Below are 26,065 nucleotides of genomic sequence, written 5' to 3' on the forward strand. Positions count from 1 at the left end.
CCGGGTGATCTTTCTTTAGTTCCGGGTGGTGTGACAGGGATATGTTCAACTAAAGAAGCCCAGGGTTCACAGTAAGAAAGTAAACTGAATGAATTAAAAACTCCTGGATCATTATACTTTATTACATATACTTTTGTGGTCTTGTGTCATGTAAATAAATGTATGCTGTTTCTCAAAAGTGGTTAGGAAACACTGCAGTAGTGTGGAAGTCGGGTAGCTGCCTTATGTAGATGTATGAGTGTCTGGGGACACCTAGTGGAATTAAAAAGAGCAGCAGGTAATAGAGAAAAGAATTTTACTCCCACACGTGTTCCATGTCAGAGAGGATTTTGATGGATCTGAAATATCATTATTGTTGTAACATCCATCGCCTTCGTTTTATTTAACAAATAGTGTGTAACCTTGGCAACATTAATGCATTTTTACACCAACACTGGTTCCTGCTCACATCTTTCCTCTGCTCTCCTCCACCACTGCAGCTGCAGCTGAAGTGTTGCATTTTTTTCAGTTAACCCAAAACACATGTGGTCAAAGTCCACCTCTGCTTTACGCCCCCCTTTGTGATTGGCTGCTGGGAATGGCAGAAGTTAAAAGTGTAGGATTTCTCCTCATAGCCTTACATTTTCGGTGTCATTATTTTCTCCTTCTGCTTTCATCGTAATCTCCTTTAAGATGGCCTCAGAACATGACAGAGCTGTGCTCCAGGCAATATTCAACCCCAACACCCCGTTTGGAGACATCCCTGGCTTGAACCAAAAGGAAGAATTAATTGACGATGGTGAGTGTGAGCCTCAGACTTGATGTGTCTCCTCGTATCATGTCATAGCTTTGTATTTTATTTTATCATTTCACGCCATATTGGATTTTCTTGAACTCTTTCCATTTCGGCAGTAAAAAAAAATCACAAAAATTTAATCCGGCCTGAGTTCTCCGTGACATTTCTCTGTTTCTCTTTGCATGGTAGCTGTCAATTGAGTTAGAGCAGTTTTCAGCCTGTTTATCTCTTCCTGCCAGAGAGTGGCTTTGACACCGAGTTGCTGAGGCAGGTGAAAGAGTTGGAGTTACGGGGCGTCTCGGCGGCTGAGGCGGGGGATTTGCAAGCTGCACTTCAACTGTTCAGCCAGGCAATCCAGATCCTTCCGCAGCGAGCCTCAGCCTACAACAACCGGGGACAAGTCCTTCGGCTGCTGGGTAACACGGCAGGTAAACATGCCGGGCGTTTGGCAGCAGATCTTTTCACAGTCACCACATGTTATGTGTTGTGTTGTTGACATGTCATGCTGAGAAGTTAAGTTGACATTCCGCTGTCTCACCGGCTCAGAGATTTGAATTTCTAAAGCATCATGTCAGCAGCATTAACCTTTTGTTTTCGTTTATTGTTTAAGGTCATATTCTTTAACTTCTCACACATTTATCGAGAGAAGAAACAACAAAACAACAATTGAAAAAAACCAACCTCTGAGAATCAGAGAAAATATGCTGTGTTGTGTGGCTTTTATTAAAATTAACATTAATAATCAATGTTTAAAGATCTTGGTATAATACCGTACATCAGACAGGTATAATTAAAAATTAATTTCTAAATGTTTTATCTGATAATAGGGTTCAAACCGGACTGCGAGCAACCACTAGGTGGCAGCTCTACTTGTTTAAAAAAAAACTCTGAATTTTATTGAAACAAGATACCACATGGTGAATACCTGATCTTACAAAGAAAGTCAATGTTCTGAATCCTGGTCTGTCCTCTTATCCAAACAAGGTTTGAAATCGGCACTTCAGTAACAACTCGTATTATTGGATAAAATAATCAGACTGCTGCTCACAGTGGTGGTTCAGACAAGTGTTCTGATATTTTCAGTTCAGTCATGTGGTAATGTATCACACTGACTGCAGGTGAAATTTGACTTTGATTTGCCTTTATCTGACCTTAAAAGACATTTGTCTTGACTGCTTCCTGTATTTTGTTTGGACTAGTATAGATTTTCTCTCCACACTGGTTTTGTTTTCCAGATGCATTAAAAGTTTTGTTTTTGTTTGCAGCTTTTTTGTCAGTGTTTCTCCTTGAATTTCCACTTCCTGCCCCCTGTGTCTACTTCGTTTTGTATTTTTGTTCTTTTATCAGTGTTTTTCAAATGTTTTTTTAGAGCTTTATCCATTTGTTTATGTGCTCAGGTATTTGTTTACTTCTGTTTTTGTTCATTTGATTGTCCTTTTGATCCACATTAGCTGTGTGCTCCAGGAGCTGTTTTCATCTACAGCTGAAGCCAAATGCCCTGGTGTTGTAGTCGTACACTTTGATATAAACTGTTAGAAGCTCCGCTTCTAACAAACAGTTTTCAACACAGTGTAGCATAGAAGAAACTTTCTTAGTGAAAACTTTGTATCTTTTAGGAAAAAGAAAATAGCTACAACTAATTTATTTTTCTGTTGCCTGCATTCTGGCCCTGCTTTGACCAACTGATAGGTCAAGGCAAGGCCAGAACCCTATATAGTAATATACGTATTTGAATTCCAGACCTTATAAAATATGAGTATATGAGTGTCAAATAGTCAAGTTCATCTCAGGCAGTGACCCCTAATCTTTTTTTTTTGTCGCTCTCTGTTAGCGTCATGCTGACCTTTAAATGACCTTTAAGGATTAGTACATTTTCAAATTAAAATATCTTTTAGATTTTATTCTATTAGTATCAGAGTCTGAAAGACATTTTTTTGAAAAGAATGCTGGATTATATTTAAATGGTAAATGTAAATAGAAATGTCTGCTCTTTAAATGACTTGTTATTATTAATAAGTTCACTGTAGCCCTGGTATCAAATGAGCCATGAACTGGTTATGGTCTGCATACCAGGGGTTGATCTACAGCATTCCAAATAATGCACTGTTAGAATAAGCTTAGCAATTTCTTTCCTGGTGTGTTACATCTTGACAGTAAACCATACAAAACATTGTTATACCTATGACATCATTTCTATTTTCTCAGGAGCACTGCAGGACCTGGACCAGGCCATCTCTCTGAGCGATGGCACTGGACGGACCGCATGCCAAGCCCTGGTGCAGAGAGGCCTGCTGAGAAGATTGACGTGTCAGAATGACGCAGCCAGAGCCGACTTCGAAAGAGCGGCCGCGCTGGGAAGTGAGTTTGCTCGACAACAGGCCGTGGTTCTCAATCCTTATGCGGCCCTATGCAACAAGATGTTGGCAGAAGTGATCAACAAGCTGCGCAACCCAGAGGTGCCTGAGATGCAGTGATTTTATTAGTTTCTTTTTACCCTTGGTGAAATATTGGTTAATAAAGTCTTTTTATATCATATATATATATATTTTTTTCATTTCACTGAGAGCTGCGTGAATATATCAGGCCAACAGCAATTCAGATTTATTAGACATAATACAGTGTAATGGCAGTAACACACACATTACAGAGTGCAAATCAAAAAACAAGGTTAAAGTCTCATCGGAGAGAGAGGCTGTGTTAAATCACGTTTGACATAAAGTATACCACATAAAGTGACACGTGGATTAAACACCCCGCTTAATCTGTGTTTGGTGATATGACACCATTTCTGACTTGTGAGACGATTCGGCTTTTATCCAGCAGATGTCAGTGTAATCAAGTAAAAATGAAAACGTCATTTTAAAAGAATATTTGCCAAAACTTTTTTCTGAGCTCTGAAAACAACTCTGGCAACAACTCAACTCTAACAACTTTTATCTGTCTTGTTTAGCAGCTAGAAATTTTAAGGACAATTAAAGTCATATCTACTTGGCAGCTTCCACTGAGCGTTATCTTTCCTGCTTCACTTCTCCATGTTTGTCTCTGACCTCCTCCAGCCCAGCCAGGAGCACCGGCTCAGTGCGTTCACCCCTCTGGTAAAAGGAGCAGCTTCTCAGGTGATCTGACATGGAGTGATTGTTGCTGAAGCTCCATTTGTCCACCGAGGAGAACACAGTGCTGAATTCCCAAACCTAAGAAAAAAAAAAGACAGAGCTAAAGTAGATGTGGGAGGCTGCTGTCAAGCCGTCTGTCAGTTATATTACAGCTACAGAGGTTGTATTAGGATAGATGTATTTTTAATATCCGTGGCATTTGGATCACAGCGTATTTTCATCACATGTCAGACGTGATGTTATTCCTATATTCATCCATTATGAATTTATTCAAATTATGCCGTGCTTCAGAGAGCAAATACCCAGCTGTCACCCACGTAGTCTCTATCACTGCTGTGCTTCATGACTGATAATACGCCTGATCGCAGCGCTGTGTTTGCTGGCAGTAAATGCTCAGGTCATGGATCACTCCTCATATCATCGGGACACTCCATGTTTTTGCTCTCACCTTAGTAGCATCGAACTAAATATAAAAGCACTTATTTACATCTGCTAAGTTGACCTGATACTGCTGTCACCTGACTGCACTATTGTCATGCCTAATATTAGAGCACAATGGAATTAATAGTGATGGGTGAGTGGTGACCCAATGTGGGTCATATGGGGCTAAATGTGGTGTGTCATGGGACTGCATCATATCAGGTTGCTTGTGACAAAATATTTTTCTTCAAAAAGGTGGAGAGAAGAGAGAATTCTGGAATATGTTGGTGTATTTTTTAGAAAACGTTCAACAAAGAAAAAACTTTTATTGAAATTAAACCTTTTCTCTGAAGAACTTTTCTTACTTAATCCTATCCACTATGAAGAGTACATGTTTTGCCAGGTGACTCTTCTATTGCAATTAAGGGCAAGCTATAAAGCCAGACTTATACTTAAGTTAATTTTAATTATGTAATTTATAATTTATTTGAATAATTATTTATTATAACAACAGTCTTGGTCAGTATACATGTTTTTTGGTCGTGTTTGTTTGACTGTTTTGCAAATGCAGCCAGATTAGTCACAGAGTGACTTGTGATTTCATTTTCCCTGATCACAGTAAGTTAGAGTTAGGTAAGCTTGTTTTTGCATACAATACTAATTAAAAATAGTAATAAATAGTTTATCAGCAATTTATTTTATACATTAAAGACATTTCCAGTGACCGCATTTGAATTTGAGCCGACTCCACGTGGGGTCGCCTGGAATTCAAAGGTTGAAAAACACTGATCTAGCATAATAGGATTGGTTAAATATTCAAACCCTATAGACTGTCATGATAATATCACATAATCCCCACATATGTTATTTACAGCAGGTCATCTCCTGACGACCGTGCAGCTGTGACAGCATCAATCTGTAAAAACCAGACAACAATACCAGTAGGCGTCACTTTGGCCCAGTGGTCTAAGCTACAGGGGTCTAAGTTCTCGCTTAGTGATGTAATGAAGACAAAGTATATCTGCTTTAATACCAGCTGCTGGATTTGACCTCACTATTCACTTTTTCCCCCTAATCTCTTTGCTGTCATCCATTGACAGAGCATGCTAACATCTCCACAGACTGATGACAGCTGCCCCTCCAGTCACTGGAATGCAGGTCATAATAGAAATGTTAAACTTCTGCAAAAATGACAAAACCTCATCATTTTTTATATATATAAAGTTGGAGGAGAAGAAAAAAGAAAAGTGTTTTTCCAAACTTTCTCTTTTTCTGTCACACCTCACTTGCTGTTGCTCCTCTGATAAGAGGAGCAAAGTGAAGGGGGAGGCAGCACTTCTCTGCAGCAGGGACCAAATCACTGCTGCTGACATGTTTGCCACGTGTTTGGAGGGAACTGCTCTGAGTCTGGAGAGTGTTTACAATGCTGCAGCTGTCACCTGGTATGAATGAGTGAAATCTTTCCAAGAGACAGTGGACAGAATGATGCCAGGCAGTAAAGAGAAGTCGGCACAAAGGTCTGGATCTGGCACCTACCCTCACCGACAACAAGGCTTCACACAAATAGGATGGAACATTTGTTTTGTTTGTATTTAAATCACTAAACTTCTACAAACACTACACTAAATACTACAAATCAGTCAAATGTCCCACTGTAACAAAAAAGAATCATAATTTGACTTGCTGCGCCCTATTTACAGTCGCTCTGCGCCCTCCACAGGGGTCCCGCCCCCAGTTTGGCAACCTCTACCATAGAGAGATGAGGTTAAGAATGTGTTATTCTGATCAACCTGTCTCTCATGTAAAAAAACAATGTTAACTATTTCTAAAAGCCTTGGTCTTGACCTTCAGTTTAACTACTATAACTGTTTTGACATTTAAATATATTATTTTATCATTTCTATTTTATTGTACAGTCTATTCTACCTCAATGGTATTTGTTTTTTTTTTTAATTGCTATATTTGTTGTCCTCTTTGTGTTATTCTCTGTCTATTTTTGTTGCAATATGTCAATTTCCTCAGTGTGGGATTACTTACAATTCAAGCGATTCAGCTGTTATCCAGCAGATGTCAGTCTAAACATATAGTTGAGGTTCAGAAAGGTGTTTCCTAGGTTTATTAAAATCTAGATTTATTAAAAGCTTGCTGCAGTATTTTCATATAAAAAAATTAACATTTACTTGGAAGACAAGACAGTATACTTGCCTTCTTTCGACACCTCCAGGAAGTTTTCCCATGGGAGTATTTCTTTTTTTCCCACTTGAGTGAAACCATGCCTCTCTCCTGTAACAGCATGGCACACAGATCCCTCATCAGATGGGAGACCTGGGCCAACTGTGATAGTGTAAAGCTGTCAAGGAAAGTAGCGATGTGCTGGAGAATTTCCAGCGGCAGCTTGCTCAGTGGGTCCAGATTTCGGACGCCATTCCTCTGAGGGTTTATTGTCTTCCCATTATCGCAGAGTGCTGAGGGCACTTGTGGCTGAAGGACAAAAGTGTTGACATCTGGGCAGAACTTAATTGTGGTAGGTTGACCTCCAGGCTGTAACCTCCTCTGGGTGAAAGTACAGCCGAGGTATGCTAAGGGGCAGCGTTGCTGCAGCCAGCCGTGGAGCGAGGCCTGTATGTCAGAGTGCACATTCCTGTAGTGAGAGCGGAACTCATCGCGGCGAAAGAAGTGACCACACACGTAACTGAAGGACGAGCTCCTTCTGTTGTGTCTTCTGGTGACGGGCTCTGCCTCGAGATGCATGTACAGACATGGAGGTTTGTCCATCATGATGTCAGCGAGAGACGCATCTGTTCTGAAAGGAGCAGACTTGAAATTGTACGTTTGTGTCCCTACGTTCACGTACAGACCGTCGACGCCCACACTCTCTGAGATTACATGTCCTTTGAATTCATTTTCCAGAGCGCACAGAAGGGTGGCGCTAACCTCATCACACTTTGGTAGATCTTCAACTGAGAGGCCCATGTCTCTGGTGTCAACACTTTGGTTTCTGGTCTCAGCTTTTTGTCCAGGGTCCTTCAGATGAATGCGCTTTGCTCGGTAGCTGGTCGGGACGTTGAAGGTGCGGACAGTTTTGACCTCGATGGGCTCCAGACTGCCATAAACAAAATCTTTCTCTCTCGGGGTGCAAGCTGCAAGTTGCCCGAAGTTGATCAACATTGCTCCATGGTGTACTAGATACATGTTGTAATCTGCAATGTGTACTTGTTTGCCCAGTCTCTCAAGGACCCCGTCTTGCCACGGTGCAAAACCAGTTGCACCCTCCATGTTTGAAGCAGCAGCAGTGTTTTCTTGGTCCTGATGTGATTTCCTTACAATAACCTGACAGTTGGCTGTTTGCTGATCATCATGTTGTTTTCTTTTTACCTCCTTAGTGTTCATATTTTTGGCAGTCTCCGTACACCCTCCCAGCTCTTTTGTAAAGACTTTGTTCCAGGAACTGAAGTTCTGAGTCCTCTCTTCATCTACGTTTGGACTCAGATCCTCCTCCTCCTCCTCTTGGCCAGATTCTGTTTTCTCCAGGCCTGTGTTGCTATTTCCTGTAGATTCAACACAATTTCTGGAACAAGCTGCTTCCTCATCTGCACATTTAACCCCAGTGACATCCTGCTCCTCCATCATCAGCTCCGGAAAAATATTCTTCATTTTTATGGTTTGAAACAACAAATCTTGGTCCCTCAGAGCCACAGCGACATCCAGGTGCTTCTCCGTGTGACAGGCATCTGAGACATTTTTATAAAAGGTCATGTCTGTCTCAGAGACGGGCCAGCGGTTCCACTCCTGGGAGCAGCAGACTATGCTGGCAGGACAGACCTCCAGGTGCTCGGCCTGCTTGTGGCGCAGCATCATTAAGGGGCAGCCATAGAGGACATTGAGGCAGGGGACCGTCACCTTTGGACACAGGAGCTGATGCTCTTCTTCCTTGCACATATGGAAGGTGAAACCACAGTGGTTGCGACATGTGACGACCAAGCAGGAGACAGGGATCTGCACCGGAGCTCGACAGTGGGCGTCATAGCATTTGTCACAGTGCTGATGAGCTCCTTTTGACAGCTTTATGTTCTTCATCTTTGACATAAAAAAAAAAAATCAGAGTAGTAAGTGCCAAAAAAAAAAACCAAATATATATTATGAAGCTGAAGACGTTTTTTCTCAAAATTAACAGTTATACTTGAATGCAGATTGTAAATAGTGGAAACAAACAACACTTACCATTGTTGTTTAAAGAAAGTGTGATCCACTGAGACGATTCTTTGGGGAGAGAAAGAGTTAGTTTTACAGAGATACTTCTAACATATTTTTAACACACAGTATTTAAGCTTGGCTTTAAAATTAACAAAATGTTGTCAATTGTCAAGTAAATTTAACAAGTGTCTAGTTTACTTTGCTGAAAAGTACACGAGGTGATAGTGGTGAGAATAAAAAAAACAGCAACAAAATGAAGTCGAATTGAAATAAATAACAATTCAGTGAATAATGAAGTAAATAATACAGCAGAATTTCTCACCCTTTGTTCTCCTGTGCCTGTCACTTTGTATTCGCTGGCACCTCTGAATAACCCCTGCACTGAGTCTGGACAATATAAATAGACACACCAGCAGGGACAGACAGGCCAGTGGGACGAGGGGACCATCGTCACACAAGCAGCCGTTAAGAGGCCAGGTCAAGTTTCAGCCTCCACCAGGCTTCGCCGTGAGAGGGTGATGATAATAGCAGGTGATTTAAGGTCTGAAAGGTTTAACTGCCGGGTGTTCATAAACATCACAACCCTAACCCTAAATGTGAAGCAGTATTTCTACCTGAATCTTCACTTTCTCTGCTTGGATTCGAGTGTCATAGATGTATGTCATAGGTTCAAATGACACTTTTTTTATCTTAAATTGTTGTTCAAGAAACTTCTTTATTTATCTGTTTTTCAAATGGTTGAAATGAGAATAAAGTGTCAGCAGTATTGACGTTGTGTATTTGGTGTCCATGTCTATGCATGCTGTTTCCACTAGAGGTCACTCGCACACTTAAAAAAAACAGGGGAAAAAATCTCGAGTTCAAACCGATGTCGTTTTAGGTTTTGATCAAATTATTGGTCTAAGTTTGCAACTGTCGATTATGATTGACAAAGAAACAGAGATGTGATGAAGTCCCATCTGAAACCACGATGAATTATAGAAAATAAACAAGATAAATAAACAAAATACAATTTGATGCATTTTAGAAGGTCACGTTCCGGGCATTTTCTTTTAATAACTTCTTGATTAATAGAGCAATTACTAAAAGAACAAACGATAATATCACAGATACAGTTAACATGTGTAAACTAAATATATGGCTATTGGTGTTACTGTACAACACAGTCATTTACAGCACATTTAATTCACCAATTAACATTTCTCAAAGAGAACTCCCGAGGGATTCATGAAGTTAATCTAATCTAATCTAGTTACTTTTAGGTACATACAGTGTATCTATGTGCAAAGTTCTTTTTTAACACACGTTCGTCACTTTCGTTCACAGGCTGCTCGCAGCAGCAACTTTTTATAGTGTCTCGCGCATTGACACATGTATGCGGTAGGACTGGGAATTCAACCTTTGACATTTGTTTGTGGACAATATGCTCTAACTCTCTGAACCACAGTTATTCTGAGTGGCTAATCATAATCGGGGGAGTGGTTACACAAATTGAACCTTTTGTCAAAAGCACAGCCTGGAGGAAGACTTTTTTTTCACAGTTTCTTTTTTTGTAGGAAACGTCATATAATAACAGTTTTTGTACAAAAATTGTATTACACAGTGATGTCATGGCTGCCTGATCTTCTGTCTCTCTCCCTGGTAATCAGTTAATCTCTCTCACCTGTGACCTGTGTTCTCTCTCTCTGTCTAATTAGCTTCACTCGTCTCACCTGGTGCCCTGGTTAGAGATTGTCTCCCTCACTGTGCCCTGTTGGGTCATTGTTGTTTGCGGTGTTGCTGCAGTGGTTGATGCTGTGTACCTGTTTTTGACATTGTTTTGGCTCCATGTTTTCAGCTCTGCTTGCTCTCTCTGTGACTGCCTGGTCCTTGTTGGTTGTTGTTAAGTTCATCCGTTCTGTTCTGTGCGTTGAGTGTTGCATTTGTGTAAATCTTTGTACTCGGTGCTATCAGTGTTGAATTTCAGGGTTTTGTTGAAGACTATAAAGAATTGACCCAAAAACTTCCTGTCTGGTTTTCATTGATGTTTGCTGTGACATGCGAAGGCAATAGTTTCCTGGACCAAACTTTTAATTTTTCCTATATATTCTGTGATTATGTAATATGTCAGTTCCAGTTTATGGCAAATATCAAATATTTTTGGTCACTAACTTGTAAAAAAATGCACTGCTGTTGGTTGTTACATTCCCTTCCTGACACCACATCAAAACTGTTGGTTGTCACATTCCCTTCCTGACACCACATCAAAACAAAAGTTAATCTGTGGATTTGTGCTTTTACTATAATATTAATACTTGACAGTTGCTTTATACCTGTCAAATACTCTTGTTTTGTTTTCTGATCTCCTGTAATACCCATTTTGCTCATTTTGTATGAGTCGTGTGATGAAAGAATACTAAAAACCAAAAGTTTCTTAGTTTTTGCTTGTAAACTTGTCAAGCGTTGTATTATTTTCTCAAATACAAAACTGTGAAGTAACCTGTGATGTCACTCATGAGCAGTCAAGCTCATCAAACAATGTCACAAAAGTGTACTTAATCAAATAAAACTATCTCCTAGTTCCAGTTTGTTTCAAAACTTACTTAGTAATTTAACTTAGTAAAAAGCCACTAAACCCGTGTCTGTTTATTTGAACACAATGCCGGTATAGTTGCAAGAATAGAAGAAAGAAACACAGGAAAGTTTTTTGGTTTTTTTTTTTCACCTTTTAGAAGATCTTCATGTTTTTACTTTTCATAGCCATCTGCTGCCACATACTGGATCAATATGTCATTGTTCTGTCTTGTGTTGTGGCATAGATGAAGGAAGAGACATTTTTTACAGTAAATACATAGTAGGTTTCAGACCAATTAGGTGAAATTGAAAATACTTTTCCACAGTGATCTCTCACAGAAATATGCTGTGAAAGAGTTTGGAAAGCACTGGCCAAGATCACTCTCAGTTCCATACTCCTCTCTGTGGTAGTCTCAATGGGACCACATAGTAAAACTACACAGTATAAAATACACAGTGGGAACTAGAAGGTCTCTGTTGCATGGATCTGAGTAAGTGACTCACATAAATAATTTAAATTTCAACATAATGTTACTTTAATTCTGGCACATGAGGCTAAATTACTGATATCTATCCATTTGGGGAATGTAGCCACAGTTGTTTGAGTAAATTTTAAATAGTTTCTACTGAAGTTTGGCAAAAATATATCTATTATTTTCTTTTCACACATTCCTTAAATCAAATGGAAAAAATAAATTGAGGAATTAAGCCTCTTTCTCAAATTAATTAGAAATAAAAGAGATGTTAGCGAAAGATTTAAATCACTTTTAATAAATTCACTTCAACACCCAACTTAATCTCTGATGTGACCTGACGGCTCAGACGGAGGATAATTACAGCCTGTCAATTTTCAGTTGCACGGATTTCAACAATCCTGAGGCTAAGGGTTAATGATTCACACAAGCGACATATCATTAAAATCTAATGAAACACTCTGAAATGTGACCTGACGAACACTGGGCTGCAGAGACGGGTGTCAAACTGCGTTAATATTCAAGGCATTAAAAACACACGGTAACAGTGGTAAAAACATTGGCTTTTTACAGCATGCTACAAGGTTAACATGAACACAGTGACAACAGAGGATATGAACAACACAAAATAGTTTGTAAATAAGACCCTCAACTATTGATTTAATATAACCCTAATTATAAAACATTAATTATAAAACGTAGCATTCAAACATTGGGAGTGAGAAAGATCGTATTATATTTGCTAATTGTTCAACGAATCACAATGCAGAGATGTGTGTAGGATCATGACAAAGACTGTTTCCTAGACTTATTTCCTTTTAAGGGCACGTTACCATTCTCATCAACCATAATGTAAATAAAGTACAGTACTTCCTCGTCATGTTTTTGCCTATACGTCAATTGCATAGAATCAAATACTACACAAGAGTAACCAAAGTTTCTCATAAGCTTTGGTGTGTGAAGAGGTGTGCAGGTACATCAACACCAGGCCACAGTTGACATGATACTGTAGTTTTTTAATAAATACAGTCAGGAACCGATGTTTTAAACATTTAGAGAACTGCACCTCAGTTTTGTCTGCTGTGGGTTAAGGTTGATGGAAACTTGACTCACTGCAGTTTGAGGGGCGTTGGAACATCCAAACGGACACTTGCCATGGGCAGCATTAACTAGTGATGGGTGGGCTGCATCAGTTGTTTCACAGACAAGCCCTTCATCAATGATGTAAAGTGACTTCACTCAGACTTTAAGGTTATTGGACTTTGAGTCCAGATTATCATGGAGCTGTGTGCCCTCTAGTGAAGAAACTCAGTCAGATGTACGTCTACCTGTACTACAGATCCCAAACACCAGATGTGACTGTACTACAGATCCCAAACACCAGATGCGGTTAAGGAAACTCCCAAAATGGGAACTTGGAGAAGGGAGTATGGTTAGTGGAGTTGAGCAAGGGCGTGTTGGAGGTCAGCTCCTTCAGCAGAAGGTCTGCAGAGGCTTGTTAAGAAACAAAATGATCGTGATCCTGACTTGACTGATGAAAAAACAGACCAACAAGGAAGTCACAAGGCAGACAGGGTCAGAACACAGTCCAGAACACCGGAGAGTCTTTGATATACTGTTTGGCTGTTAATAAGAGAGAACATACTGTAGGTGAGTGGGTAAAGATGAAGCGGGAGTGAGCTGCTGCCTGTGAACAACAAGGTAAAACGAATGGAAAAGTACTGAAGGTAAAATGTGGAGCGGAGCGTGACATGTCGGCATGCTCAATATTTACTCTTAAAACTGTAAAGTAAACAAGACAATATACTTTTAGTAGCCATAGGTCTTTAAGTGTTAGTATATAATATATAAACTGTACATATATAAAAAATAATATAAACTGTATATCATGATGATTTTCTTTAATTTAAATTTTTTAACAAAAAAATGACATGATATGCAAAATGAGGATTTTGCCAAAAAAATTCAAAAAATAAAGTTTTCTAAAAAATTCTCATAATGCTCAAATTGATGGTAAACATGCAGAAAAGATAAAATTTAGATTTTTTTTTTTTATCAGAATTCTCATAAAAATGTTTCAACAACAGCCCAAAAAAATGACATGCGAAATTAGGACCTTGCCAAAAAATTCCCAATTTTCTTTCTAAAATAATTATCAAAATGCTCTAATTTGATGAGAAACATGCAAAAAATATCTTCTTTCTTAACACAGAAAAAATACATATTTGTTTGCTACAATTTCTATTTCTTTTTCTCTAGTAAAAGTAAATTTGCCGAGACAGATGAATCTTTACTAATCCAGTTTGCTCTGCTTTTGGCTGACTAGAAAAAAATGTTGCAGCCAGGGCAAAATCTCAGCTGGAAAAACATGATTTTTTGTAACAAATTGCAAATATTTTAGACAGAAAGGTTCACTCTTGGTGTTCAATAATTGAATTTATTCAAAGTGTAGACCCCTGTGGTTCAGCATTTAGTGTTTAGGTGAATCTGTGAGCTAGCACATGCAGCACAGGTGAGTTAGACTTCAGCTCCATTACTAAATGCTTTAAATAAACTATACAACATGTATATTAGGGTTATTACTGAGCTCAGTGCTGTGTCCTTTTACCCTCACTGTAAACTAGACTGACACATGGTGTTAATGTTCTTCTTTCATAAACAGCAGCTACTGGAAAATAGAACTCCTAATTGCAGTGATTATTCTTTTCTGAGTGTGGTGACCTCATTAAAACATTTAAACCACTTACTATAAGGATTGTTGACCCAGAGTTGAAAATTGCAATTGGCTATTAGCTGCGTTTTATGCCACATGCCTTTGAGTGAGTACTAGACCAATTAGACCAGATGACATAAATACTGTGCAATATCCATTACAAAAAGGAATTTCGAGAAAATAAAGAACAAATGAAATTTTGTCAATTTTTTTATTTATTTTTTGGACAGGACCCTGTTCAATTTGAACCCTTAAAGATTACCCTTAATGGCCCTTAAATTTACAACAACTTTGTTCATATTTGAGGAAAATCCTGTCAAAATATTATATTTTACAATGTATTTGAGATTACACAACATTCAGTTATATTATTTAAGAATATTTGGCTTGCTTCCCAGAAGGCTGTTTTTGCAAATTTTCAGACAAATTATGAGCGAAGATGGTGAACGGTGGTTCACACATACTTTTCACTTTTGATATAAAAAAGTGCAGAATCCCACCTTCTAGTTAACAGCCAATTAAAGTAATGACAGTTTTCTTTTCTTTTCAATCCTTCAAAATTTTTGCTGCTGAAACCTGTGAAACGACTGTTTGATGGAGCAACAACGGCTCCTTTTGTTTCTAATATTATGAATTTAATTACAACTTTTTAAAATTAAATGCACAAAGATTAGACATATATTTGTAATTTTAGTTAAACTTACTGTAAGGAATTCTTTATGCATGTGCCTGACAGAACATTGCAAATATCTATACATATTTAAATGTATGTTTTTTTTTTTTTTTTAGCTTTCATTGCTTGTCAGCAAGATGCACAGTTTTATCTTGTATTCCCAGAAAATGGTGTGATATAGATAGTTTGGGATGTGCAGCTAAAATTGACTGTGTTTCTGCCGTTGTGGGGCTCGGTGATAAGGAGCATGTGCTGATAAGAAACCTCAGCCTCACCGCAGGATGTCCTATCTCTACCGGACTCTCCCAACAGGTTTAGAAGCAGAAAATGTGTGTGTTTGATTTTATCACGGTGAAAGCCCCATATTAGCATCTGTAGCATTGAATGTCGTGTATATTTAAAATGTTTTAGGATTCTATAAAAAACAGCACACGGTATGAAAAAAGTGCTGTAAAGAAATCTTCCGGTAATATATTAGCACTTTGTATTTTTAAAAGGCTGTGACGCCTTCTTCTTCCGCTGCTGCTATTTCTACTTCTCCACCTCAAAGATAATTAAGGATCACATTTTAGCGACATGTGAACTTTGAGGCTACGAGATACCCATGTGATACCCTTTTATTTACAGACTTCGAGATCTTTCCTGTAAAAACAATTTAGCTTTTTTCAAAATTTTTCAGAATGCTGGAGACAGTAGAGTGGAAGACAGTGTTGTCTCAACGTTTTCAAACTCTAGCGGTAAATGCAGCTTGTGGGATTTGGTACCGTCCCATTTGGCCCGTCCTTTTATGCTGAAACCCTTGATGTACAATTGGTGTAGATAATGGACAGACAGCTTCACCACTGGTGCATTTACAGAAAAAAGAGAAGGGGACAAATGAATAGAGTTCCTTAACCACCTTTAATGGATGATTAATGGTATTGATTCCATCTCTGCAGTATTTGGTCCAGTAGAGCTCTGCTCAACGGAAGAAAGTGATGGAGACCGGGCGCGAGTGTTAGCAGCTAAGATGGATTCTTTTGGCAACCTCAGCCGTTCGAGTCACCTGACACATCTATCTGAAGTTGTACATATGATGTCACAGACCATATATGCAGACCATGAATCTTGAGAAGGTGGAGAAATTCTCTATGATAACCCGGCAGACCTATTGCTGAGAGAAAAATGTCTCCCTCCTGCTCAAGAAGTCTACCTTTAGGATGTTCCTGACAGAGCGGTGAAGAACAGAAATATATGAAATTCCCTGCTGCACTGTTTTTCAATTACAGCCACAGATGTTTACCCCTGAACGGTCCCACACTTTCACAGCACGGCCCCCGTGGTCTCAGTCTCACGTGGCTGCTGCCTACAGATCCCCTGCAAAGCGGGGTGTGACTGAGCTACACAACTCCAGGGGAACTGCCACTCTCATGCTCCATTAGTCCTTGTGTCCCTAGTGGATGAAGAAAAAAAATTATTCACTGCTGGGACAGAGATCTGAGAGGCATCTATTTGTCCTTCTCTGCTATGCGGCTGATGCGTCAGGTGACCTCATGTCTGAGAGAGGTTCAGTCCAGGTTGGGGAAAAGTCAATTTATAATCACAGCGTTAGCAAATACAGACAGATGGAGTCGAGGGTTTTCATTAAAAAAAAATTAGCTGGGAATCCTCCAACATGTCAGGATGATGTGCTCCAACAAAGCACCAAAGAAGCGGGTTTTAAAAGATTTAGTAAAGCAGGATGGTAATAGTTGTCAGTGACTGCATGTATGTCTTGAATTGGCCGGATAAAGCCGGTGGATTTGGCATGACTAAATCCAGAGGGAAATCATGGATTTGTTTCTGTCAGAAAGCCAGCCACGTAGCTCTAAATGGGATGAATCACAGAGCTAATGCTCAGGTCACTGCTGCCGTATTGATTACCAATGAAGGATGTCTGATTCTCTTTCTCAAGTCTCACTCCTTCAAGCCAGTGAGACAAACACGGCCGCACAACTGCATTTTAAGCTCTGGAGTTTAAACTCATTAGTTCTGACTGTTCATGCACAAGTTGTAAAACTCATCCAATCAAAGTCTGCACTCTACATGGCAGCATCTCCAATCCTATTTCCGCCACACAGTGGGAGGTTTTTTTTTTTCCTTGTTGTGCATAGAGTATCATTCATGGCTGAGGCATTAGATCTGAAAGCTTTGCGGGACATTTATTAAAGTCCTGACCCCGTCCTCTTCTCATTAAATTGATTCATGGATCCAATAAGTGGGGCACAGGCGGCAGGTGTGCCTGTCGGAGTGAGCGCAGAGCTCAGAGGCATCCATCACTCTGATCAGGTACAGTATCTTTGGCCACTTCGCCGCGCTGCACTCTCAGTAGACCTCTGCAGATGTCGCTGGCTTACAGCCCAGTTTGACCCAAGGTTGAACGCCATATGCAGCCGCCCGCCGCTTAAACGGCGATGAAGAGGCACATACAAACAAGCAGTGATCCATTCACTTGGCCAAAGTTCCAGGTGTAATTGTGTGTCAGTCAGGTCAAAGGCCAAATAGGATTAAACCGTCTTCTGTAAAAAAAACAATTCTTCATGTGCCACTGGATGTCAGAGCTGAAATTAGACCCTGCTAAGAAGACCGTTTTCTCTGCCATTATAAGGTTATCTGGAGTCATAAACTAAATAACAGTCTCTGCCTTGACTGAGGAAACTCAGCACATACAGTATTATTATACCTTTTATTAAGTCGAGACAAGTCAGTTCACTTGTACAGCCCAAATTCATTAACAGACCTTGGCCCACCTGGGCTTTTCATACCATCGGACAAATTGAAATTTCATGTAATTTAAAGTCAAATTTCACAAGTATAATTTGCAATTTACTGAATAAAAGAGAGTGATTTTTAAATGTCAAGTGTCTTGGGAAATGAAGGCTATCATCAACTCAGGTATCACAATTTGTTGCTCCATTTATTCCATTACGGGAAAAAAAAGGTAAATCTTGGCATTAGCCACACACAGGAAGAGAAAGGCGTCCAAACCTCATTTAGGAAAAAACATTATACACCGATGTTTTGAGACAGCAGCGCAATTAAGGAGAAAACGCAGCAGTTTGAAACGAATCACGTAGTTGGATGAGATCATCGAATGTTGGTGCAAAGCAAAAAAAAAAAAAGTTAGATCATTTTTCTCCACACAGACCCAGTTGTCCTTGTCGCAGAAGAGTTTGAACGCTGCCCAGCTGTTGCAAAGTCAAAGTCTGGAGGCAAACTGTTTGATGTTGCTTTTCACCTCTTTACACGCTCCTGTTGGTGAAACAGTACATGACGCCAGCTGTGGTTCTGTCTGCTGCTGCTCTCTGCATCGTGTCTTTCTCGCTGGTTCTTCTTAACTCCAGTACGATATCGATCAGGAACTCGGACGCAGCAGTCCTGATGAATGATGTCCTGGCTGTTGTCCTCCAATAGCTGAGGTTAAGACGGCAGCTGAGACCAGTACAGAGTTCAGAAAATGGAAAGTCAAGCAAAACATGGGAGATTGGCTCATATTGCCCATCACTTTAATGCAATTTTGACCAACTAACATTTAAAAAGCACAGTCAAACCAGTAACAATCTTGCTGTCCTTCCAGTAACAAACCAGTAACAATCTTGCTGTCCTTCTTGGTTCCTAAAAATGGAACCAAGAACAAAATTAATTTCATTTCTTTAAATGTATTGATAGTTTCTCACTCCCACTTCACATCATGAACTGATCATCATTTCTCTTAATTTGTCAAAAATATTTTTATCTCCAGTTAAACCTTTAAAGTACCTTTTAATGAGTATATTTCTAACATTGAAAAGTCATGTCCTCCTCAACACTTTTTTTATTCAATAAAAATTTTGAAGGCTAAATATGTTTGAGTTTGTAATGTTACCCGCAGGGAAGAGTTTGCTTCCTTTGCCTTCTGGGAAAATATTTCTTCAGTGAAGAAAAAAGGAAATTTAAAAATTTGAACATTATTTAACCTTCCAGGAACTCTTTTCCCACACATCCTCCAGAATATTCAGAGGAAAAGCAGATTAACCAAAGAAAATTAAGACTTCCCCATCCACTGTACACTAAATTCCCCGATGACCCACAAACCAACTGGCTCCAACAACCCTGTGATGTAGAATACATTTTAGGAAGGTAGGAGTTGAAAATGGTGCGCTCCTTTTCTTATTTCTCTTGATTTTAGTTTCATATTCTCTGCTGTCTAATTCTGATAACAGGTATATCTCCTCTTAGTTAAATTGATATTTCAAAACTATAAGGTTCCTACCACTACAAACACATTAACTTGTATTCTTTAAGTTAAACAAAAACAGTTGTAGTGTTAATCATTTTCAGCTTCTTACAGCTGTTATAAAAAGGTCTGGTTTTATTTTTATTTTATTTTTTTTGATTGACACAGTAATTAAAAAACAACAGCCAATAGCAGATGTGTTTGAACTCATAATTACTGAGATGTATTTCAGCAAAATCTCTCCTGCACCTGTTTTCTACTTCTTTTTTTGTTTGTTTTAAATGTCCCTTTTTGGCAGCAAATTCAATGTCAGGCTGTTTTTTTTCCCTTTTTTTTTGTGCTTGTGTCACCATCCAAACCCCGGGGGACACAGGGTGCACCACCTCAGTTATTGCGGCTCAGTCTCTATTTTTTAGTCGACAGTTCTACTCCAGGGGTGCGACTGTGAAGCGTGCCATTGTTCTTCCACCTCTGACACAATTGTTGACAACAATTGACTTTCTGTTGTTGTTCTTTTACCTTTTAGGCAGTGTCAAACACTGCCTTTGGAAGCTTCCTCGACCACATAGTGTAATTCCCAAATCGCTATGATTACTGAATTACGAATATATTATTATATTATAAGAACAAATGTTATTCAGATATGCACTGAGAAATGCTTTCAAAAGGTGGTTTGAGAGGTGTTGAATTCACTGGCTTGACACAAAATCTCTAACTGTTATCACAATTGAATTGATCAATCTATGAAACAAAGTTGTCATAAACAAGACCCCCTGATGGAGATATGTGATGGTTGAAAATGAGATTGAAAGTGTTTTGTCACGAGCACCGCACGTCAGGCCAACCCTGAGAAAGTTAGAGGCACCACAGCTGACGTGACTAATTACTGCTGCTGCGTTTTTTATTATCACCGATCTATTTCTGTGCACCTCTCCCTGGTGGCTGCAGATTATCTTTGGTTGCGCTGTGTTTGCTGTTTCTGTTTGGTGTGCTAGCAGATAGCCGGTGAGCTCTGCTGCTGCAGCTCTATTGTGTTTGTGGTTTGACTTAATGGCTTAAGTGGTCGCCGAAAGAACAGACGCATTTCAAATCTCAAACATAAGGAATATAAGTTTTTTTTTGTTTTTTTTTTTTTTTGGAGCCTACGTTTTTGTGATGGTTGTCTTAGAACAGAAATAAAAACATATAGTTTGAGGTAGTTTATTTATCGCAGCAGGGACAATACCATCACAGGAGTAAAAACAAAGCCTGTCAAGATTATATCTTGCTTCCTAACCCTGTGCAGAATGATGGATACTCCTAGCTTGGGAAGCTAATTTGCCTTACCACCAGCACTGCCATTGCAGGAAGGTCACAATCAGTTCCCTGCCACAGGCCCTGAATGGTGTTTAGGACAGACTGTGAACAGGAAAACCCAGTGGACTCGTCACCCGAGCTCCAAACACCTACTGGAACCACAGCTTATGGCATAAAAGACACAATTAAGGGAAGAACATTTTCCCCAGTGTCCGCGGTGCATGCTCTGTCTCTCTGCTTGTCCACGCTAGTGTTCCTTAGCTTTGAGCTGTGTGCACTGAGAACTCAAAATTTGTTTTTTAGGTGAGCAGCAGGGTGAAATGTGATGCTCCCCGACCACCACAGCAACATTCACTGTTGTTTTCTGTGCAGTTAAGTTTAAAAAAAAAATCAGTACATTATGTTCATTCAATAATATAGAGAGTGGAGAAAAACACTGGAACAGACACTGGAGCATGGCATCCTTACTGCAGGAAGAGAAAAAAATCAATAAATCAATTTAAAAGCTTAAACATTTCTAAATGTGCAATACTGTTATACATACTTTGTTTTTCACATCGATGGCTGATACACATAGTCATGTGGTTAGGTCAAACTTTAATAATAGGAACTCGGAGTTTGAAACCCCTTTTTTTTTTCTGAAATATCTTTTTTTTTCTCCTTATTTGTCAGAACTCAGAGGCACTGAGCCATGAACTATATGACTCCTGGGTCTAAGACCACACAGTTGGATGTTGTTAGTGCTCTTGACTTACTGTAAGAATATCACCATAACTAATGGTAATGGTGACCAATGGTCTCTTCTGGACAGGTTGTCAATTATCTCCTTGTGTGCGTGCGTGTGTGTGTGTGTGTGTTTATTTTCTCTGTTTTAATAATGTGAATATAATGGTTTTTGGTCTTTACTTGTGTGGCCCTGAGTGATTGAATGAATAAAAGAAATGAATGAATACAGTCACTTTTATTGAGTTTATTGAGTGCAACTCAACCATGTCTGCTGGCACTGTAATGACTCACAGCTTTGGTGTGAGGTCGAACCCAAATTTAAGTTTTAAATCACTTTTCACTTAATCCTACAGAATATAAGATAATGCAATATATTAAACTGGGTGGAGGTTTAGTACTAAGAAAGCCCTTTACAAATAGAGAATGCAAGGTTGCAGAGCACAAAAAAGTTTCACTTGTACCAGATGTACCTGTTGGCTGGAATGAAATCTGCACTCAGTATAATCAGGGGTAAGATGATGAAAGGACTGAGAGGCACAAAACCCAAACAGCACCAGCACACAATGTGGTGAAGAGGTCCAGATGGAACGGCTTAAAGGTGCTCTCATTAGTCCAACACTGGTACTGACTGACATCTCAGCCCTGCTGTGACTCATGGTATATTCACACCATGTGATCAATAGATTTAAAATGACAACAATAAAATAAAACATTGGACCATAGCTTTCATAATATTGAATGAAATAATCGAACAGGACACAAGAGAGTTATTTTTGACCTTTTCAAACGTTTCATCCGATCACTCTGGGTTGGATGTCAACCATTCTCCCCCATGATCCACCGCTTTACATCCACTCTGGACTGTTTGAATGACAGCTGCCTGGTAAAAATGTAGCAATGTGCTAAAAGTGTTTTTTTTTCTTGTCTTCTTTTGACTTCTGTCACTCACCCCCCCCGAAAACAACAATATGTCTCGTTTGTATTTGCCAAGTCAGTTTACCATTCCTCTTCAGACGCTGACGACAGAAAAGACCTGTCAGACTGTGATCTCTGCCCGTCAGCTGGTGCACACATCACCGATATAAACCTAGCATGCCTAATGTTTAAAGGCATGCTAAGTTTTAAGATGGCTGAAGAAAGAAAATACACTTATTTATTTGGCAACCATCTCCTTTGTAACTGTGGTAACTGGAACACGATGGACTGTTTTCAACAGCTACTATATTATTTTCTGTAACCAGTTGCAAATGAAATGCAGCTGTAATTATATTCACTGTCCCTCTTTCCCGCACACACATCCACACGCACTTTGTTGTGTTTTGTCATCTCTTCTTCTACACACAATGCCGGTAACTTTAACCCCAACCGTTTGGCCGACTGTAATCTTTCTCTTAACTATTGTTATGGAGACAAGTGAAAAAGATTCTCCTGTCTGGTGCCAAATGCTTTTTGTTACTTAAGAGGCTTGTATGGTTTTTACAGTACAGTACAATACTCCAACCCAGAAAACTAACAAACCAAACAAGTCAGTGAAAAAAAAAAACCCAGGGGGATTCATTAATGTTGAGATCTTACTGTTTGTCTTTATTCAATTCGTGAGAGTATAAACATCTTGTGTTCAACTAAACCCCGCAACCCGCAGCCCGCAACAATGAGTAAGTAAATTGTAACTAAAATATTTATATTCTTAATTCATACACATATATTTACATACATACATATTTAGTTACATTTTTGTTTGGTGGTGCACCACCAAAAAATAAATTGAAAAATATATTTAGTGTTATTGTGCGTTTTCTATTTTATTTGGCAATTTTTGTTTTCTTTTTTACTATTGTACTGGACCGTCTTACATGAAACTGGTGCAGGATGCAAAAAAAAAAAAAAAAAATCAAACAGAGTGAGATGTTAATGTTTCTTGCTAACGTCGTCAAAAGAATGGCACCATGGGGATAAAAACAACTAAAGATAGTTTTGAGGTCGCGACCTATTGTCTGTTTATGTTGGCCTAGTGTTGTCAAAGGTGAAAGCCACACTGCATATTTGACTGACAGCGTCATGGTTAATATTTTAGTTTCCCTGCATATATGAGCTGTTCTTCTAGTTTGGGGATAAACAAACTGTATGTAAGAGATGTAGGAGAGGTGCTGTCATAACAGCAGCTGCATTTTTAACTCTTCCAGAATCTGTTGTCATCTTACATCATGGAGACACTGTGGTCTGAACCTGACAGGATGTTGTGTACTCACTTTATTCTCTGCGCCGTGGGAGCAAAACAACAGGTTAATGTAAAGGTGAATAAATACAGCATCACGCTTATGAGTGTCTGTCTGTTCAATAGTCAGAGTAAATGCATTTTGACACGGAGTGTATTACAGCCATCATTGCCTATTGCTGTGGTCCGCAGCTCATAATGACAACAACAACAACAACAACAACAACAACAAAGTCCAATCAGTGCTGGTGTCCTCTCTAAAGCCTGTGGAACAAAATAAGGGTCAGAGCAGATCACAGCTATGCTCATTTTCTAAGAGGTGGGACATGTACATGGAGACAAATTGTAGCAAACGTGTCTCTGCTAGTGAAACAAACAGAAGACATTATGAAGCCAGCAGTACCTGGAAGATTAGCCTGAACAAAAACATGTCCGCTGGGACAGATATATGGAGCCATTTTATTTGTAAAACAAGTGAAAATGTGAAACGCTGTGATCCATACGTCATCCAGAAATGCTAAATCTTAGCATTAATATGCTTGGAATCTCACTGAGCTTAGTAAAATTTTTCATTGTATCTACTATCTATACGTACTGCTCAGTATATTTTCATAAATGTTAATGAATTATAAATACTGTATAAGTAACTGTAAGGTAATATAATAATATATGTCTATAATACAAAATGTATAATTGTACTGTGATAAAGAGTTTAGTAATGTTTCTTAACATATAACACATTTCTAAGCAGTCAACTCATTTTGATATTTTATTGACAAAAACTACATTGAAATTTAATAAGTTCTATTGACTAAGTCAGGACTAGGACAACGTTATAATTCAATCAAAAGACTAAGACTAAAATGTCATTAAAATTGGCTATCAAGACTGGTTTCGAAAAGTGCCGGCCACTGCATTCTCTTTAAATGCCACAAGTGGGCGACTCTCCAAGTTTTCAGTATGTGGTCTAAAGATGTTAGTCAAACAGAATGACTCGCAAATTTATCAAACCTGAAGCCCCTAAAACTAACCTCATTATTGAATGACTTCATGGTGTCCTGGTGTCCTGCTGTGAGACTGCAGACATGGCTGCAGACATGCTAAATGCTAGGTTAGAAGACAAAACGAATCAATTTGTCTAAATTAAATAGCCTTCTCAAATTAAGAATAATGTCCCTGATCACTTTTTGTCACATGTCCAAAAACAACAAGCTTAAAAAACTGTTGAATTAAACAAATAAAATGTGAACGTGTTTCGAAGTCGCCCTGTGACTCCGGGCCTCATTCCTCACGCCAGTAACTGTACCATAAATGTCTGGGTAACCATTATGGTTATTGATGGCTTTGATGAGGTTCATTATACATGCTGAGGGCAGCATATGCTCTCTCTGTGCTCTTGAGAAATCCTGCGGGGCTTTGAAGAACTCTTGGAAGGACACATGTAGACACCTCCGTGTTTAGACCCACCCAATTATATGCCTCCAATTTCACAGCAATTGCAAGCATGTGCAAACTCATTACATTGAATTCTCGGTCAATAAATCTGAATGCCGCTTCGGTCGTTACGGCGGTGTTAAATTCACTCAACTGCGAGGTGCACAAAGTGGCTGCAAAATGTGAATATAATTGTGGTTGTTAAGTTTGATTGAATTTAAAAAAATGCGTATCGTAGTGTGTACAGTTTAAAAAAAAGTCACCTATATGCATTGAACGGAGATGCGGCTAATTTCTGAAGAGTGTGTTCTTCAAAGTGGAATAACAGGGATTTGTGATATGACTGCTTCACTGTGCTTCACACTTGCATATGAGCATTTTATGCTCAAGTTTAAAAGTTTATACCATACGTAATGCCGTAATAAAATTTTTATTCTCTTTTATTGCAACAGACCTGATGTAAGGCGAAGGTAGACCTACGTGTGCTTTAAATTTTAAACTTTAAAATATATTCTCTTCTGCAGTTACAAAAGTCCTTGTCACTGCTGAATATCATCCAACACAATGTTCTGGACCCTGTGACCTGAAACATGTTTCAGTCTCACCTTTCTGCTACGTGTGAGGTCCAATATATTCTAATATATTAAATCTTCCAAATTTTTAATTTAAAATTAAAAAAACAACTCACAAAAACATTTACTAATATCTATTTCTTAAGATATAACATTTTTTAGTTAAAACTGACGACAATCCCCAACCCAGTATGTGGTGCTAAAACCCCTAAAAAAAAAACTCTATAGAAAATCAGTTGATTGCAGTAACCAATTACAAAGCCTTTAGCACTACCAATTATATATCCTTATGCTAATCAGCAGGAGTGATTTTGGATTTGTTCTGGTTTTAACATTATCGGAATAATTGCTTAAAAATGTCCAGATTGTTACTGTAATTGTTACAAACAGCAAATTAATATGAAGAACCATGTTATAGGCTATGGTCATCATAAAAGTTAGTAAATATGTCCCAGTGATCACTGTGGTCTCATTAGTAAGTTTTGGAAAACAGAGAAGCACTTTTTTTTTTCTTTTGTCCAGGTTTGTGGTTTTTATTCATTTAAATGTAATTGGTTATCTTTATGTATTTATTTGTTATTGTTTGTTTATTATATTTCTAATCAGGCCAAACCAAGTTAACACTAATTTGTACACACACAATCAACAAACCTGTCAGTTTCCTGACAATGTCT

At 38.8% G+C, this 26,065-nt stretch overlaps 2 protein-coding genes across 3 annotated transcripts; one reads left to right on the forward strand and one right to left on the reverse strand.

Moving 5' to 3' along the window:
* The first annotated feature begins 557 nt into the window (after positions 1 to 557).
* On the forward strand, positions 558 to 3,310 carry ttc36 (tetratricopeptide repeat domain 36). The gene is made up of 3 exons (XM_008308977.2): positions 558 to 778; positions 1,015 to 1,203; positions 2,981 to 3,310. The coding sequence occupies exons 1-3, from the start codon at positions 673 to 675 to the stop codon at positions 3,247 to 3,249; spliced, it is 564 nt and encodes a 187-aa protein (XP_008307199.1). The 5' UTR covers positions 558 to 672; the 3' UTR covers positions 3,250 to 3,310.
* A 216-nt stretch (positions 3,311 to 3,526) lies between these two features.
* On the reverse strand, positions 3,527 to 10,693 carry LOC103377970 (F-box only protein 40). 2 transcript variants are annotated; one of them, XM_008308978.2, is made up of 4 exons: positions 8,825 to 10,693; positions 8,530 to 8,568; positions 6,514 to 8,385; positions 3,527 to 3,966 (listed from the first exon to the last, which is right to left on the reverse strand). In XM_008308978.2, the coding sequence occupies exons 2-4, from the start codon at positions 8,530 to 8,532 to the stop codon at positions 3,784 to 3,786; spliced, it is 2,058 nt and encodes a 685-aa protein (XP_008307200.1). In that variant the 5' UTR covers positions 8,533 to 8,568; positions 8,825 to 10,693; the 3' UTR covers positions 3,527 to 3,783. The 2 variants fall into 2 exon arrangements, with proteins under 2 accessions (XP_008307200.1, XP_024910845.1); XM_025055077.1 differs by having other exon boundaries at positions 6,514 to 10,693.
* Between the last annotated feature and the right edge of the window lie 15,372 nt (positions 10,694 to 26,065).

This window comes from Cynoglossus semilaevis, chromosome 4, assembly GCF_000523025.1.
Source record: "Cynoglossus semilaevis isolate Cse_v1.0 chromosome 4, Cse_v1.0, whole genome shotgun sequence".
NCBI classification, from domain to species: domain Eukaryota; kingdom Metazoa; phylum Chordata; class Actinopteri; order Pleuronectiformes; family Cynoglossidae; genus Cynoglossus; species Cynoglossus semilaevis.